At 33.4% G+C, this 20087-nt stretch overlaps 1 protein-coding gene across 1 annotated transcript in view; it reads left to right on the top strand.

The window, feature by feature from the left end:
* The first annotated feature begins 4842 nt into the window (after positions 1–4842).
* The window catches only part of LOC107727036 (neuroligin-4, X-linked-like), a 32196-nt gene continuing 16951 nt past the window's right edge, over positions 4843–20087 (top strand). The window contains exons 1-3 of the mRNA XM_016536791.1: positions 4843–4936; positions 13092–13716; positions 19425–19577. Of these exons, the coding sequence (XP_016392277.1) occupies positions 13299–13716; positions 19425–19577 (571 nt within the window). The 5' untranslated portion in view covers positions 4843–4936; positions 13092–13298. The remainder of the gene's footprint in view (positions 4937–13091; positions 13717–19424; positions 19578–20087) is intronic.

The raw sequence follows: 20087 nt of genomic DNA, 5'->3' as shown, positions 1-20087 counted from the left end.
TTTTTTTTTTTGCTCTAAAACAACAGAGTTTCAACCCTGGAAATGTAAAACAAATACTTGCCACCTGTGCTTTCTAATAATACTGTGACGTTGATCTGTTTGAGCTCATTTCAAGCTTCTGACGGGTGAGAGTTGATGAAGGAAGACCTCACATCTCTGCGTGACTTTGAGCTGCTACTGTAACGTGATTAAAGTGAAGTATACAGTAAATATAATGCTTAATCTTTGAATGGCATGCTATAATGTGATGCAGTGAAGCCGTCAGCAGCCTGAAGCGTCAGATGGTTAAGCAGCAGTGTTGTATTCTGCGTCTGAGGAGGTGATGCTGTACGTGAGTAAAGGCACCTTGGACGCGCCGTGCGTTCAGACTACTGATCAGACACACCCACAAACATGGAGTCCGGAGGAAGACAGTCTCATGATTAAGAGCTTAAAAAGTTGGTTTGTTGCACTCAAAATAACAGCTTTTGGCTGTGTGCAGACAGCATCATCTCTGAAGACTGAACTCTCAGTTTGCTTTGTTTGTCTGTGTTAAAGCAGACTTCTGAGGGAATACAAATGCATGTCAAAAATACAAGCAACATCTCTGAATTCAGTAGATCACACTTAGCTGTCAGTGATGCAGAATAATCTAGATGTCAAGATAAAAGAGCAAACCGTGACAGAATCAAATCTGTGAGGAGAAAGCTATTAGTGAGTTTGATTTTTACCAAAAGCATTTAGAATATATTTATCTTACAGCACTTCATACAGTGCATATCGTTTCAAAGCAGCTTCACGGTGATAAACAATAACAGTGTTGTGAAATTCATCAGTTATGAAGTGAATTCAAATTAATTATAGGCTGTGTTCACACAGAAGTTAAGTATGGTGTGCATTTTGAGTGTTTATAAAGTGATAAAGAAAATAGTGATTCTGAGTTACCAGAACTTGCGTGTAAGTTTACAACACTAAATAAACCTTTGTTATTACAAATTATTATTCTTATTTCACTTTACTTGGTTTTTTCAAGGCAATCGGTTTGCATGCTTTTTTTAAGTAAGGTTTACTAATTGGAATTTACAGTGAAGGGCTATTTTAGTGTCATCTGAGAAGCTATTATTGTTTTTAATTAAATTTTCAATTAGTTTATATATTTTCTGTTTTCATTTTAATTTTAGTTAAAATATTAGCAATTTTGCTGTTTTTGTCATTTTTATAGTTATATATATTTTTTTATTTCAGTTTTAATTTGAGTTCTTTTTTTTTGTAATTTTGTTGTGTTTTTGTAATTTTTATTAGTTTTTTTATATGTCTATAGTTTTATAAATTTTTATTTCAGTTTTAATTTTAGTTATTTTAGTGCACCAAGATAAACTAAAGGAAAAATGCAGAAATGTTGCCTTGGCAAGAATCTGAAATAAAATAAGTTTAAGGGTTTATATATATATATATAATTTTATTTCAGTTATATCAAGTTTTTTATGGTTTTATTTTTTACGAAATGTTGCCTTGGCAAGAATCTGAAATAAAATAAGTTTAAGGGTTTATATATATATATAATTTTATTTCAGTTATATCAAGTTTTTTATGGTTTTATTTTTTAATTTTTTTATTATAGGTGTAATGTAGCTTTGTAAATGTATCTTGTTAATTTTTGTAAATTTTGGATTTTATCTTTATTTATTATAGTTGTATTTTATCTTTGTAAATTTATATTGTAAAGTTTGTAACTTATCTTTATTTATCATAGTTGTAAATTATCTTAAATGTATCTTGTAAATATTGTAAATGTATCTTTATTTATTATAGTTTCTTTATTATTGTAATTTATTATTGTAATTTATCGATATTTGTTGTAATTTATTTTTGCAAATTTATCGTGTAAATTTTGTAATTGATCTTTTATTTATTATGGTTGTAATTTAGCTATAAATTATATTTGTTCTTAGAGATACAGTCTCTCATGCGTGCTCTTAAAACACAGGTGTTTATCCACACAGTTTCTCCACATTTAGGCAGATCCATATTCCTACATGGATTATAATGTGTAAAATCAAGTGATTTCTCTCCAAATTCCGGCCAAACCGTATTCCTGGACTGATGGGTTGGGTTCGATCTATCAGGACGCTCACTGGACATGATGATTTATGCAATAATGTGTTTGCCTGTCCAGACTGTTAAACAGATGATATCGGCTGCAGCTGGTTCAATAACTAATTTAACCTCCAACCTAATGTCAGAGATGACATCTCCATCAGTGTCTGTCTTCATGTCCCGCTCGGGGGTCATTTGAAGTGCATCTCATCGCAGGAGGAGTAAGTTTACCCTTCACCATCTTCCTTTGTGCTACAGTGTAATACAGTCAGGATGTGTTTACAGAGAATTCATCAGTTAACCCCGTAAAGCCTGACATATGAAATAAGAATAGTCAGAAAAATCCAGTTTTTGTATCATATTTGATGCATCAGGTTTGTATGGCTCATGATACACTCTCAGAAAAAAAGGTACAAAAGCTGTCACTGGGGCAGTACCTATTCAAAAAGTGCAATTTTGTATCTTTTAATGTACTAATATGTACACTTTAGGTACTTATATGTGCCTTTAAGATACCAATATGGACTCTTTAGGTACAAAGGTGAGCCTTTTGAAAAGGTACCGCCCCAGTGACAGCTTTTGTACCTTTTTTTCTGAGAGTGTATAATGGGAATATAGAGGAAAAACAGCTCAATTTTATTCATCAAAAATATGAATTTGCTGCAGATGCTGATATTTATATGATGAAACTCTGATGCTTGTGCTGTAAATCAGTGAGCTCTTTATAACAGTATACAGCAGATACTGACATAAAATGCTATAAATATCAGTGGTTGCTCTATATCTCCAGTAATGAAAATAAGTTTTTTTTTTTTACTTTGAACTAATTTTGTCTAATTATGCCGATTTATTCTCTGCTAAGATTAAACTACATTCAGTTTCATCAGAATAATTAACAGCCAACATTTCAATTCTGACATGCAGCACGAAATGTCACCACGTCGTTTTCAGATTTTTTCACATCTAAATTTGGGGAAAAGTCTTCTTTAGGTCATTCATCATCAACTGTAATTTGTGAAATGTAATGTATACATACACAATGTATAGGTGACATTTCAGTTATTGATTAATGATATCTAATGTTGACTATATTGATATACAGTATTATAGATATTGATTATCTAACATTTAACGTTTCAACATGTTCCATGCTGTGTGTATGAGAACATGATAATAGCTAATTCATTTTGAAAAATAAAATGTTCGAGTCCCATTGACTTTCATTGTTTATTCTTAAAAATAAAGGTTCTTTATTGGCACCGATGGTTCCATGAAGAACCTTTAACATCCATGGAACCATGAAAGATTCTTAAAAGGTTATTTAGAACCATTAAAAAAAATGGTTCTTTGGGAAACCAAAACTGGATCTTCTGTGGCATTGCTGTGAAAACCTCCTTTTGGAACCTTTATTTTTATGAGTGTATGTGCAAAAAAACTCATTTTTCAAAACATCTTCTTTTGTGTTCCACAGAAGAAAGGAAGTCATGCAGGTGTGAACGACATGAGGGTGAGTAGAAATGATGACAGAATGAATATTTTGTGGGTGAACACTCTTGATAAGCCTCATAATGCAACTAGGTCTGTTTTGACCTGGAAGAGATGCATGCAAATTTAAAAATAAAATGCATAGTTTTTTTAAGAGATATTAACATTTAAATAAAATGTTACACGTTTCGTGTTCCGGTCATTTTTGGACTCAAGGACCATTAGGTGTCAAACATTTTTTTAATGTTTTGTTAAATGATCTATAAAGTTACATTAGTGTAAAAAAAAAACATATTTAAAATATACAATATTTAGCCTTTTCCCCATATCTCACACACTTTTGGAACTGAACTTGGTTGATGAACATGAATATGTGCATTCATCACAGCACTTTTTCATTTGAAAGTTAAAGTTTATTCAAGTAAAATTCACTTAATTTGTTTGAAATTTTTTCAGAGTGATATTTATGTTGTTTTGCTAGAAATAAATATGTAGGTTGCATAAATTTGGACTGTTTTTGATTAATTTTCAATTAATAATTCAAAGTAATTCCAATACTATAGTAATTCTCAGATTATATGATCTGATAAATTCCATACAATTATATATTTAAATAACATTTTTCATCAATATTGCAAAAAAAATAAATAATAATAATATATATATATATATATATTGTGTTTCATGCGTCATTTAAAAGGATTTCTCATTCTTTCATTCATAAAAAAGTAATAAATGCATTAATAACTTGGTAACATTTAAACCTTTTTTCACATTCACTTATTCATGAGAAGTTGCTGATTAGATATGATTTAAGTCGGAAAAAACAATATTAAGTTATGACTATTTTATTAAATAGCGATTATTGGGATCCAAACGGACCTGAATTTTGAATGCATTATGAAGATTAACAGCTGTTATATAAATTTATTTCATTGCAATTCCAATTCCTTGAATTCAAATTCGAATTTGGACCTGCATTCCAATTCATTTATGTATTAGCCATTCTCAGTCCGCTTCTGAATGCTTCTCCATCTGACCTCCAGTGTCCCGTTATTCCTGAAGCTCTCCGTGTTTCTCGTGGAAATCTGTGGCTGAGCTTTAATGCAGTCAGTCCGTGATTCTCATTCGACACGAACCCGAGAGAGAGAGAGAGAGAGAGAGAGAGAGAGAGGTGTGGGATTAAATGCATGATCTCCACCGTTGCAAATACATTTTCTCCATCCTTTTGCGAATCGGTGAATATCCGCGGTGTTTTATGGAGGGTTTGCGCGCTGGCGTCAGTGTCCGCATCTTTCACTCGTTCGGACGGTTTTTATTCTTCTTCTCTCGGATTTAAGGGTTTTTTCACCTTTTTTTTTTTGCTGATCTAAAGGTAAGCAGCTGTGGCTAATAATGCGTTTTCTTATCTCCCCGCAGGTTGCGTGTGCCTGGATGAAGATGGGTTTTTTCCTCTGATTTTTCTCGAGTTTCTATTCATCATCTAGACGCGTAACCATTCTTTGAGTCAGGAAAACGGCACAATCTAGCGATGCAGTCGAAAATATGCCCATGTTTGTGTCATTTCTTCGTGTTTTAGCTCGTGAGGAAGTGTCAGGGCAGTGAAGGGGTTTATTCGGGCTGTTAGTCGCAGGACAGTAACGCAGGTAAGATCTGTGAGGGATTCAGTAACCTACTTTACACATTCACATCGATTGCACAGCTTTACTGTTTCATCCTTTCTAAAAAAAAAAACAACAACCTTAAATGTTAGGCTTTTCGACTCGTTTCATTCATTAATATTTAGATAATACCCCAATACTAGCTGCTGTCATTGGTGACTTATTAGGAACGGCCTGTGCTTTAATGCAAAGACCCACTTATATCAACCCTCTGATGCATGCATGATCTAATCATATCTTAATGATGCATTAACATTCAAAACAAGTACAGAATGATTCCCATTTTCGCTTCAAAATGATGTTTTTGAGCCAGTTGCACATCTATCTTGCAATAGAAAATTATAATCCAGAGGTTCTCGGTGCATCTCCACTTTTTTTCATCCATGTTTTGGTCATATAATTATGGGAAAGAGTGGTTTAGATGATTATAGTGGCTTTTGAAGATCTGACCATTGTAATAGACATTTGCATCAAAGGGTTAAAATATAAAGTTGATCATACAGTGCATTGGGTTGCTTGCATTGCCCTTAATGTTAGTGTCTCAATGTTCTGTTTTACCAAGATACGAATATAATAATTCCCATTTTTCCCTTTCAAAAGGATGTTTTTGAGAGAGCTGCACATCTATTGCAACCTGCAGTTTAAAATAATGTTAAATATTCCAGAGGTTCTTGGTGCATCACCACTTTTCAGTCATGCTTTTTGTAAATAAAAACACACTATAAAGAGTATAGCCATATGTAATTATGGGTTTAGATGATTATAATGGCTTTTGAAGATCTGACCATTGTAATGGACATTAGCATCAAAGGGTTAAAATGTACACTTGATCATATACCGGTTTTGGTTTGCTTGCATTGACATTAATGTTAGTATTATGCAATGTATTACTGAAGGTCATCAGTGATCAGATAAAGCATATTTTTATATTCTCAACATTAAATCTCTAAACCACCTACAGTATGTACGCCTACATGGTGCACGAATGGAAATGCAATGTGAAAGAGGATGAAATCACCTTTAAAATAGGTGAGACGTGTTAGTTTGATTGCAAATCAACAGCGTTTGTCAGCAGTAAAGGAGGTCTGATGATTTGCATTGCAGCATGAGTGTGTGAATTACAGGTGCATCATTATTAACTGTGTCAAGAGGAACAGACGTGTCCAACAAGGACAGAAAGCTTCAGCAGACAGGAGCAGAGTTGAAAGGCCACCTGCAGGGATAAGCAGCCACTTCAGATAGTTGCTAAAAGTGTCACAAAAGAACAGCCGCAAGCATTACCTCAGGTTTGAAAGGATTGTTCAGCCCAAAAGTGATTTTTTTTTTTTCATTTTTCACACCATATCATCATGTCTCCATAAAGTATTTTTCTATTGAGACCAAGTATGTCTGTCAAACTTTAACTGTCAAACAAGCTTGAAAAGTCATTTTTTTACAAAGATTATTAATGCATATTTTACAACAAAAAAAAAAAAACACTATTTAAGTCCTTCTACTTCAAAATTTCTGTTTTATTTCAGTGTGTTACTTGACAATTCTTTGTAATTATTTGTAAATGTTACAAGCAATTTCGAAGTGAAAATTGTTTCAAATCCATTTATTTATAATCCAAACATTTTTGTTACTCAATTAAGTATTAAATAAATATTCTGGAGTTCTATTGACCCCCTTGTATGTAAAATATATAGCAATTTTTGTGTGTGTATATATATATATATATATATAATATTTGTAAAAAATTCAGCTAGTTGTGAGAAACATTTCTCATTTTAACTCTAATTTTAATGTACGAAAATAGCTAAAATTCAAATAGAAATTAATATATAAGCATATTTTTTTTAAACCGAAAACTACCAAAAATGACAAAAAAAACACAACAAAATGACTAAAATTTTAACTAAAATTAAAATAAATACAGAAAATAAAAACTGATTTGAAATATTAATAAAATATAGTATCTAAATGCAGCTAAAATAACATATGAACAACTAAAAAGAAATTCTACACCGTTTTTTTTTTTCAGCGTATGACTAAAAATCAAAACAAAGCTCTAAAGTAGTCGATATGAAGAATAACAGCTTCATGAGAATGAGATTTGAGAGCTTTGTTGTATGGATAAAGCTGCGTGAAGAATTTCTCGTTTTGTATTCCACAGAAAAAAATAACAACGTGCATTTGAAATGACATGAGGATGAGTAAAAACTGACAGAATGTTTGTTTTTGGTTGAATAGTTCTATTCCTTCAAACACACATTCTATTCCAAGCTTCATAAAGCAGGTTTTATAGCAGGTATAAATGTTTTTAAGAATATATATATATTTTCCCATTCTATTGCCTGTGTATTTTCAGTATATGACTCTTGAGCAAATGCATATTAATCTGTGTTGCATGCATCTCATGTAATATGATCATATATGCACACAACCACTTACTGGAAACATGTAATAACATGCTGTCCAGATAAATTGAAGTTTTTTGCATGCAATATAATTTAGTAATTGAATTCAAAGGGCTGGTTGTGTTCATTAGATGTCCCCTGCTGGTTGATGCTGTAACTACACCGCTGTGCTGCATGGCATTCATGGCTCAGGTGATTGACTCGGTGAGCCTCTGTGAGAAAAGATGGCAGCGTTCAGGTCGTGCACATTCAGGGCTGCATGCAGCAGATTAGCTAGAAATGACTCTTTGTGTATGTGTAATGTAAATGGATAGTAAAACTCCTTCTCCCTTAAAGGAATAGTTCAGCCAAAAATGAACATTAGAGAGACAACAGCAGATGAGCTTTTTCACTGGAGGAAGAGTTATTATGGATTATGAACTCAATGTATTTTAGTTAAATGCTAGTCTTAATTAGTCTTAATGCTGGAATTGTTTCAGCTTTTGTCTTCTCCAGATGTTCACTGATGGACTGGAGTGCTGTGGATTACTTGTGGATTATTGTGATGTTTTTATCAGCTGTTTGGACTCTCATTCTGACGGCACCCATTCACTTGCAGTGAGACACTGATGCAATGCTACATTTCTCCAAATCTGATGAAGAAACAAACTCATCCTGATCTTGTATGACCTGAGGGAAATTCCTTTAATCACAAAAGACTGGAAAAACTCATGGAAATCCCAAATGAATTTCTGCATCTCATCTGGAACACATTTGTCTTTATGCATTTATCCGAAGTGACTTACATTGCATTCAAACTATACATTTGATCAGTTCATGCATTCGCTGGGAATCAAACCCATGGCCGTGGTGATGATCTACAGCATTGCATGAAACACACAAACAACCTGATCAAACATTTTCTAGTTAAAGCCGAGCAGGTTTGTTTTAGCACACGCGCCGGTTTAACCGTGACTGTAAATAAGCAGCATTATTAGTTTTGAATCAGCCGTTTGAGAAAGAACGATGTGAAAACAGCGACACGTCCAAACCTGCCAAGAACCGTGTGGTTGTGATTGTCGAGGTTTTGTGTGGAAACTAATTAAAAGTTTTGTGTTTGTTGGACCTGAATCCTACTGATGAGAATATTAAATTCCTGAAAATTACATTTCCACACAGCGTGATGCTTTGACCACAGCCAACAGAGACACGATATATAGCACCTTTATTGAATTCTGCCTCGATTTGACTCATTTAAGCTCATTAGTTGTTTATGTAATGCAGAACTCAAACTTAATGCAATTTATAACAAATTAAAAGTTAATCTTCGTATTCAGCTTACACTGCAAAAAATATTACGTTAACAATTTAATCTTGTTTTTTTGTCTTGTTGTCCTGTACAAATATCTAAACATCCTTAAAGCAAGAATTTGATATTTTTGGCTTGTTGTCAGAAAATCTAGTGTATTTTGTCTTGCCATTTTATTTTTATTTGGTTTTATTTTCCTTGTTTATGCTTATTAACAGATTCACTGAAAAGCAGCAATACAAATGCACAACTCAAAGTTAATGTAATTTGTAACAAATTAATAGTTACTCTTCTGAATATTTGCTTCGGCTTGTTTACACTGAAAAAAGTCACAACTTCTGTCCCATACAAATATCGAAATATTCCTAAAACAAGAAGCACTATTTATTATTTATTTCTTATTGTTGTCTTTTTGTTGAGTACCAATTTAAACATCGTTAAAGCAAGAAGTGAATTTGATATTAAGGCTTGTTGTCAGAGAATCTGTCTGAAATATAAGCATATTTTGAATTTGCATTTAATTTTTTATTTTGTTTTAATTTGTTTGTTTTCTCGTTCATGCATAATATCTTTATATTCAAGATAAATTCACTGAAAAAGCAACTATAGAAATGCACAGCTAACACTTCATGAAAGTCATTGAAATTGATTGAGAATGTTACTCTTTCATTCAAATCCCAAATTCATTTCTGCATCTCATCTGGAACACATTTACATTCATGCATTTATCCAAAGTGACTTGCATTGCATTCAAACTATTCATTTGATCAGTTCATGCATTCGCCGGGAATCAAACCCATGACCTCACTTGTTTTCTTGCTTATGTTTAATATCTTTATATTCACTCTCCAAAAAAGCAACAATACAAATGCACAACTCACACTTTATGTAATTTATAAAAAATAAAAGTTACTCTATTTTGCTTGTTTACAATTCAAAAATACACAATTAATTCTTTTTTTCTGTCCTGCTGTCATGGCATAAATATCTAAACATCCTTAAAGCAAGAAGCAAATTTGATACTTTTGGCTTGTCGTCAGAGAATCTCTCTGGAATATAAGTGTATTCTGTCTTTGCATTTTATTTTAATTTTAGTATTATTTCACGTGTTTATGATTAATATCTTTAGTTTCTCTGTATGAGCGGCAATACAAATGCACAACTCACACTTTATGTAATTTATAACAAATTAATAGTTACTCTTGTTTTGCTTCAGCTTGTTTACACTGCAAAAAAAAATCACAATTTATTTTTATTTATTCTTACAAATATTGCAACATCCTTAAAGCAAGAAGCAAATCTGATATGTTGACTTTGCATTTTTTAATACATTTTATTTCATTTGTTTTATGCTTAATATCTTTATATTCAAAACTCACACTTTATGTAATTTATAACACATTAAAAGTTACTCATATTTTGCTTCAGCTTGTTTACATTGCAAAAAGACACAATTCTTCTTGTCCTGTACAAATATCGAAAAAATATGGCAAAATATCTACCAGAGATGGAAATTTGATATTAAGATTTGTTGCCAGAGAATCCATCTGGAATGTATGTGTATTTTGTCTTTGCATTTTATTATTATTATTTTTTTTAGGATTTATTTTGTTTGTTTATGGTCAATATCTTTATATCCACAATAGATTCTCTGAAAACAAGCCTTGATATTTCATTCTGTTTTGTTTGTATAGGTCAATGTTTCATGCTTTATAAGGATGTTTAGACAGAAAACAAGATGAGGATCCTCATGGATAATATATTGTGTGTTGCTCAACATTACGTAAGTGGACACCCACAGATGAGATGTGCTAAGCGCTGCAGATGTCTGGCGGACAGCTTTGTTAATGGCTCTGAGTGTTCAGATGACTGCTGAATGAATGTGCCAGATTTATACGGCCTGCGTTATTAGAGAGCCTGGACTTTTCTCCCTGCCAGCGAAGCCACTGAACATTTTATTCATTTTAATGGATGGAAAACACAAAGCTGAGTGTGTTATTTCACAGCCGCTCCATCGGCATTAGAATCGCAGTATTATGGTTTGGCGTTACTGTTGGACATTGCAATGTTTTAGGCGTGACGAATGCATTGAAATGCAGGGCTGAATCCGTTAAATGATGCTTTTGAGTCGCTCGTGAATGTTGGTTGATGCACAGATAAGTTGTTTGAGATTCTACAGGAGACACGTGTGAGAATACCGGGGTCTTTTTGAGATATTAAAGCTATCGTATTTGTGTTTTCATTCCTGCAGGATGCTAGAAGAGATATTTTTTATTAATCAGTGTGTCTGTCCAGTGTAACGTATCGAACCGAAAAGACATTTTGATCATCAAGCTTTTTGAAGAAATTCTCAGAATTAATAAACTTAATCTTGCGTGCAAAGGCTGACAAAACAGTTATACAGTAAAGATCAAGTTTGGAGTCTGTATGATTTTTTCATGTTTTTGAAAGAAGTCTCTTCTGTTTTTCTGTTTTTTTTATCATAAAAGTGTCATGATCTTCAGAAATCATTCTAAGATGCTGATTAAATGAAACATTTCTGATTATTATCATTGTTGAACACAGTAATATTTTTGTGGAAACCGTGATACATTGTATTTTTCAGGATTCACAGATGAATAGAAAGTTCAAAAGAACAGCATTTATTTGAAATATAAATATTTTGTAACATTATAAAAGATCATAAATGTAATGCATCCTTGCTGAATAAAAGTATTGCTTTATAAAAATAAATAAAAAAATTAGTGTAGGTCTATATATTTATTTATTTGCTCTGAACTTGAAAAGATTATGTTTTTCAATCAGAGGAACCATCATTTTAACAGCTGAAGTTTAACAGTGAGAAACTATTTAAAATGAACACAGCTCATGAGACAAGGAGAGATAAAGCGAAATAAAACCATTAAAAGTATTGCAATATTTACTTACTGATTCTATCTGGTCTAAGATCAGTATGTTAATAATGCCATGATTTTAATGTTTTAATTTAATGTTTGAACCTGTTCTAATGTTTTGAGCTCTGACCGGATGACAACATTTCTAAGTTCAGTTGTTGTAAAGCTTCAATGCTTTGGAGCACAAACTTCAGTTTGATCTCTCTTTAAGGAAGACAGTTGGTGCAATTATTGTGAGACAATTATTGTACAATTATTAAGTGAGAAATGTTATACAAGTGAAATAGAAAAAAAGTTATAGAAGTTCAAGTTTCAAAAAATTTAAAAGGTACTGTAATTTTTTTACATTTTATATAAAATATGTTTTATGAATTGTGGTAAATATAAAACTGCTACAAAATGAAAGACATACATCTAAGTGTTCCACGTTTGAGGTTATTATCTATAGAAGCTTGTTTTCCCGCCACGAGATAAAGATAAAAAAAGGAGTTTAGATCTCATAATTCTGACTCACTTGAATTGCGTGATATAAACTTGCAAATTGTGAGGAAAAAAGTTTGAATTGTGAGATAAAAACTCACAATTATTCCTGATTATTCCACGTCGAAAAAAACAACAACCTAAATCAAAAATGTAAAACAAGGTGTAAACTCGTTTTTCATAGAAAAAAGTCAGAGTTAAGAATATAAACTCAGAATTGCGATGAAACAAAAGTAACAACTGCAAGATGTAGATTTAGAATTCTGAGAAAATATCAAAACTGCAAAAAGTTAACTTGTTAATGTGAGGAAATTTTGATAAAAAGACTTCAGAATTGCAAGTAAAAAGTAAGAATTGTGAGATAAAAGTCGCAGTTACCTTTTTTATTTTCTTATTCTGTGACAGAAAACAAAACAAAAAACGGAAGATGTAAAACAAAATATAAACTCAGAATTGCGGGAAAAGTTAGAATTCTGAGATGTAAACCCAGAGTTCCGAGACAGAAGTCAAAATTGCAAGAAGTTATCTTGTAATAGCGAGGAAAAAAAAATCTTCGTTTCGTATCTCGCAATTCTGATTATTCTCTTGATTTCTCGCAATTCTGAGAAAAAATGTCAGAACTGTGAGGGAAAAAAGTTGCAGTTACCTTGTTTTATTTCTTTATCCCATGACAGAAACACACTTCCAATAGATATCAACCTCAAATCTGGAACACTTGCTCAGATATATGTCTACTATACATGTAGTGAATCTTGAGTATATTTCTGGTGTAAATCATAATTTGATTGTTCTGCTCTCTGTCTCACAGGCGGGTCAATCTGACTGGAATTAAATCATGATATAGTTGTGTTTCTGAAACATGGCAGGCACCGTCTCCATCAACACGAGGGCCGACGCTCCGACAGACAAACCAGCCCAACATCAGGATCAACAGAAGGAGCTCGCCTGAGGATCTGTGCGCGTTTGGATTAACACATTTGTGAGGATTACGCCTTTGCTTCCTGCTGCTTTCGCCATGTTTCGTCTCAGAATGATCCTTCGGGTCGTCTCTGTGGTTTGGGGAGTTACGCTCGTCGTTTGTCAGCAAGCACAGTTCACCACCGTCACCACAAACTACGGGAAGCTGCGTGGATTGCATGTGGCGCTGCCCAGTGAGATCCTGGGCCCCGTGGAGCAGTATCTGGGGGTCCCGTATGCGATGCCCCCTACTGGAGAGCGGCGGTTTCAGGCCCCGGAGCCGCCGGCGTCGTGGCCTGGCATCAGGAACGCCACGCAGTTCGCTCCGGTGTGTCCACAGTATCTGGAGGACCGGCTGCTGCTCACAGACATGCTACCGGTGTGGTTTACTGCAAACCTGGACACGGTCGCGACGTACGTACACGAGCAGAGCGAAGACTGTCTGTATCTCAACATCTACGTGCCCACGGAGGAAGGTACGGCTTACGAAAACACACTCACACACACACACTACTGATCAAACGTTTGAGTCTCTTCTGCTTGCCAAGGCTGCATTTATTTGATCAAAAATACAGTAAAAATTGTGAAATATTATTACGATGTAAAATAACAGTTTTCTATGTGAATATGTATTAAACTGTAATTTATTTCTGTGATCAAAGCTGTATTTTCAGCATCATTACTCCAGTCTTCAGTGTCACATGATCTTCAGAAATCATTCTAATATGCTGATTTGCTGCTCAAGAAACATTTCTGATTATTATCAGTGTTGAAAACAGTTGCGCTGCACAATATTTCTGTGGAAAGCGTGATATGTTTTATTTTTCAGGATTCACAGATGAACAGAAAGTTCAAAAGAGCAGCATTTATTTTAAATAGAAATCTTTTGGAACATTATAAATGTCTTTACTGTCACTTTTGATCAATTTAATGCATCCTTGATGAATAACAGTATAATTTTTCTTTTTTTTTTTATTGACAACAGATTCATTTCAGTTAAGTACATTTTAATTTGGGGTAACTTTTTTGCTTTGTGGTGAGTTGTATTTAGTTTTTCCTGATATTTTGAGATAAAGGCGTGGAAGAGGTAGCAGTATGAATTTAAACAAATTGAACCCATCATATAGAAGATCCCGGGTGTCACCCATAAAATTCCCAGTGACAGGAAAGGGGCGTTACAATGTCAGAAAAAAATAAACATATCTGAGTTGGAAAAGGATCAGCTCCTCGTGTCAGTGTTTTGCTGAACCACCTTTTGCTTTAAATACAGCCTTTAGTCTGTTGGGATTTGTCTCGACTGACTTTGCACATCTAGACTTTGCAATATTTGCCCACTCTTCTTTGCAGAACTGCTCAAGTTCAGTTTAATGTGATGGTGAGTGTTTGTGGACTGCAGTCTTCAAGTCATTGCACAGATGTTCAGTGGGGTTTGAGTCTGGGCTCTGACGAGGCCATTCAAGAACATTCAGCTTTTTCTCCTTCAGCCACTGTGTGCTTTGGGTCATGTTGGAAGGTAAACCTTCTTCCCACTGACAACAGATTTTCCTCAAGAATTTGACGGTATTTTTCGCCATGCATTTCTCCTTCTCTCCTGACGAGTGCTCCAGTCCCTGCTGCAGAGAAACAGCCCATAACAGGACATCACCAGCCCCATGCTTTACTGCAGGAATGCTGTTATCTGTATGCTGAGCTCGATTGGATTTCCGCCGGACATATCGTTTGCTGTTGAGCCCAAATAATTCAGTTTTAGTCTCATCTGCCTCGGAATCTTCCAGGTGTGTTTTGGCAAAGCTCAGTATGACTGCATGTGGCCTTTCCTGAGGAGCGGCGTTTTTCCATATAAGCCACATTTGTTGAGGATTTGTGATATTGTTGTCACATGCACACAATGACCACTCTTTGTCATAAACTCCTGCAGCTGCTTCAGGGTTGCTGTAGCTCTCGGTCGCCTCTCTGATCAGTTTCCTCCGGCTCTTTCATCAGTTTGGAGCGACGTCCTGATCCAGGGAGGCTCTGTGTTTTACCAAATACCTTCCACTTCTTAATAATAGACTTCACTGTGCTTCTAGGCATTGATAAAGCCTTTGAAATGTTTTTGTCTCCTTCTCCTGACTTGTGTCTGTCCACAACTTTATCCTGGAGATCTTTTGAGAGTGCCTTGCCACCCATAAGTGATTGTTTGCTTCAGTTGCTCTACCAAAGACTGAAATGCTGCAGGAAAGCTCTTTTCATGCTGAGCTGATCACAGGTGAAAGTCAGATGGCTTTGTGTGCCATTGATAAGGAGATCAGCTAAACCTGATTGAGTTTACAAGTCATTTTTAGGCGTAGGCTGATCCTTTTTCCAACTCAGTGATTCTGGTTTTTATTATTATTATAAAAATAAAAATGTGTGCGTGTACATGTACATTTTTCATGATTTTCTTTCTTAAAAAATTATGAAATTATGAAATTGTGAATATATATATTTCACAATTTCATAAAAATTATACATAATTGTACATACTAATCAAAAAAGATTTGTATTATTATATAAACATTAATTATATTAGCAATTATAATTACACACACACACACACATATACATATATGCATATAAACTGCTTTAAATTTGAGTTTGACACTAGTATGCTGCAAAGCTGCTATAATTATGCTAAAATATGAGTAAAAATTATGGATATAATAACATAGTATTTTTATTATTCAAATTATTTTTATTTATACATATTTCTTGGTATTGAATGGTATATTCAACAGTTTTCATGCTTTATCCTTGCATAGATTTTTTGCAATATGGGTTTGACTTCTTGACAAAGGATGCATGAAATTCTGCTGTAATATGTGGAACAGAAGCGTGTCTATGATGCTTTCTATTTAGGCAGCTCACTAGCTGTTGGAACGGAGCTGTTTTATCATTATATCCATGTATTCATGGGATTGCCATGATCTTATTTGCACGTGTCACTTCTTGTTTCTCACATAGACAGAAACTGAATATGCTGTTTGTTCCCTAAGGAGATGGATTTATGATTTAGCAGTTGATGTCCAAACTGTGATGTTCTAGTAGATTCATCATCACCTCGAGGAGCAGAACATAATGAAACAGATGATGAACGGAGATGACAAACAAAACATTAGATGTAAAGTGTTGGTCATAAGTTTTGTTCACTGTTCTCAGTGAGTCCGTCTCGGGTTTTAGGTCTTTCCAGGGTTATTATGGTTAACTAACATTAAAATAAAATTTAAAAAGTTACTTGACGCAAAATAAATGCTAACTGAAATTTGAAATTTTGAAATAAAAAAATTATTTTTATTTATTTATGTTTTATTTAATTTTTAATTTTTAATTTTTAATTTTTAATTTTTAATTTTTAATTTTTAATTTTTAATTCAATTCAATTCAGTTCAGTTAAATTCAATTCAATTCAGTTCTGTTTTATATTTATTTATTTAATTAATTGTACAGTAGTTGTCAAATCTAAATTTCCATTTGGTTTATTTTCAAATAATAAAATAACTAAAACGTGTAAATAAAAACAATAATGACATTTAAAAAAAGGTATAAAAATGACAGATATGCAAAAAAAAAAATCACTAAAACTTTATATTTGAAGTGAAAACAAAACACATAAAAATAAAATCTAATCAAAAATATTAACAAAAAACATAGTATCAAAATGATATTAAAATAACACTGGCTTCGTAAGACAATTAACAAATCCACACGCTAGTTGCTGACTTTTGAAAGAAAGTAAATAATAAAAATGCATTTATTTATGTTGTTAATTACTTTTTGCAATATTTGTATTGATGTTTGTGTAATAGTGGTTAACTAATGGATTTTTATATCTATAAAGCATCTGTAATGCACTGTATTATACTTAATACAATTGAGTGATCACATAAGAGATTTGTTTTCATAATGCATGCTCCAAATTCACTAAACATTAAAAAAAGATATCGTTTATCATTTCTGACAAAGCTAACAATTTAATTTCTTAAAATGGAACAGTTAATTGAGTGTCATATGCATTTAATGTTTTGTATCATAATTGATGCATCAGGCTTTTATGGCTCATGTAGTTTGATATAATGAGAATATGGAGGAAAAAACAACTTAATTTTAATGAAATATTCGATTTGCTGCAGATGTTGATATTAATTTATTCTGATGCTTGTGCTGTACATCAATGAGATCTTTATAACAGTTCAGCAGATACTGACATAAAATGCTATAAATATCAGTTGTCGCTCTATATCTCCAATAATATGTCTAAAGCTGAGCTGCTTCAGTCCAGTAAGTGTTCATCTGGAGATATTACTGCAGTTATTCTGACCTTTACTTGATAAAAATCATTCAAAATTCACAGCAGAAACACACGAGAAGCTCCAGCTGAAGCTGGACGTTTCTACAATTTATATTTATTTAATCTATCTATCATCTGACTATTTCTATCTATCTATCTATCTATCTATCTATCTATCTATCTATCTTAGCAACCGCATAGCAACACCTTAGCAACCACCCCGGGTCCCCTAGCAACCACATAGCAACACACCTTAGTAACCACCCCGAGTACCTTAGCAACCTCATAGCAATATCTTAGCAACTGCCCTGAGTACCCTAGCAACCGCATAGCAACACCTTAGCAACCTCCCCGGGTACACTAGCAACCGCATAGCAACACCTTAGCAACCCCACCGGGTACCCTAGCAACCGCTCTATTAACCACCCCAAGTACCCTAGCAACCGAATATCAACACCTTAGCAACCACACAGGTATTCTAGCAGCTGCATATCTATTTATCTATCTATCTATGTATCTATCTATCCTCTGACAGACTGTATTGCCTTCAAAACATTCCAACTTTAAGCTTTTAAAACTACTTTAAACTTCAAACTATTTCAGACTGAAAACCATCAAACTAAAACTTTTTAAACTTCTTAAACTTTTAAATCTTTTCAAACTTTTTCAAACTTTCTGGTCCGGCTTTCTCAAGCCAACTTAAAGTTTGTCTTGACAAACTTTTTTTTCTAGAAATGATGAGACATTCACACCAGCAGTTATATAAATATTTCCTCTAATGCTGTGTTTATGTGAAGATAATCTTTGCTTAAGTTGATTTTAAATAACATGAGAATGGTTACACGGTAACACTGTAACTTATAACCAGTGTTGAGGGTAACGCATTACAAGTAACGCGAGTTACGTAATCAGATTACTTTTTTTCAAGTAACTAGTAAAGTAACGCATTACTTTTTCATTTACAAGAGAATATCTGAGTTACTTTTTCAAATAAGTAACGCAAGTTACTTTTTTTTCCAATTTATTGACTGACAGCTCTCCTGTCCTCATGCTGAGAGAAATCAGAAGATGCTACTGTAGTTCTAAAATAAATATGAATATGCATTAATTAATCTCACTTAAATTACGTAAAAAAAAAAATTACGTACATTTACTTTCCCTTCAGCCTGAGGCTTATTCATTTCACTTTTGGTGTGAAAAGGCTTTTATATTCGCCAAAAATATAACTTTTTTATTTTAAAAACAAACAAGCAAGCCCTGTCCAGATTTAAAAAGTAACGCAAAAGTAACGTAACGCATGACTTTCCATAAAAAGTAACTAAGTAATGTAATTAGTTACTTTTTTTATGGAGTAACGCAACATTGTAACGCATTACTTTTAAAAGTAACTTTCCCCAACACTGCTTATAACATTAAACATCCTCTTTCTCATTAAACACGGTTTCATATTTCATACTTAATGGAAGCAATCAGCAGTTTTTTCATAACTGGCCGGGTTTTATCCTGCCCTCAATAGTGAATGCAGAAATAACAGTTTTCTACAGCATTCCAGTGTTTTCTGGTTTAAATCTTCTGCCTAATGGAGACCATAATGACTTAATGGACGTGATATAAAACACTAGCAGCTAAAAGCTCATGAGGAAACGCCCAGTAATGACCTCAGTCGACTCTATTCAGTACAAAAACTGGAATACATTTCCTCTAAATGCACACAGACTGAGATGAATTAATGGAGGAGTTCATCCGGCAATATTTACTGCCGTTCCAAACCGTTTTTCATCATATGAACAAATGACGGATTTTTAATTTCTGCCTGATCTGTTTTGTTAAGAGACTGTGTTTGTTGGTTATATAAAGTGATTTTTCTTTCTGTTTCAGATGCGCATGACGACACGGGCTTGAAGCCGGTCATGGTTTATATTCACGGCGGCTCGTATGTCGAGGGAACGGGGAACATGATCGACGGCAGCATCCTCGCCAGCTACGGAAACGTGATCGTCGTCACCGTGAACTACCGGTTAGGAGTGCTAGGTGAGTCGCTCGAAACATATTAATGCATGCATGAGGATCTTATTTACACTGCTGTTGAAAAACATTAAGGATTTTGTTCATCATGGATGCATTACATTGATGAAAAGTGACAGTAAAGACATTTAGAATGTTACAAAAGATTTCTATTTCAAATAAATGCTGCTCTTTTGAACTTTCTGTTCATCTGTGAATCCTGAAAAATAAAACATATCACAGTTTCCACAAAAATATTACTGTGTTCAACATTGATAATAATCAGAAATGTTTCTTGAGCAGCAAATCAGCATATTAGAATCAGTGTTATTTTAGTATCACTGAGATACTACTATAGTTTTTATTAATATTTTGAATTTAGTCATTTTTATTAGCTCTTTTTTTTAGAATTTTTTTAGTTATTTTACTTCAAGTAACAAAAATATATTTTATAGTTTTAGTTTTTTTTTTTTTATATAATTTATTTTATTTTAGTTAATGGTTATTTTATTTCTAGTAACAAAAATGTATGTTTTT

This window comes from Sinocyclocheilus rhinocerous, unplaced genomic scaffold (assembly GCF_001515625.1).
Source record: "Sinocyclocheilus rhinocerous isolate Xijiao unplaced genomic scaffold, SAMN03320098_v1.1 scaffold3170, whole genome shotgun sequence".
In the NCBI taxonomy this organism is placed as follows: domain Eukaryota; kingdom Metazoa; phylum Chordata; class Actinopteri; order Cypriniformes; family Cyprinidae; genus Sinocyclocheilus; species Sinocyclocheilus rhinocerous.
This window is presented reverse-complemented; position numbering and strand designations above follow the sequence as displayed.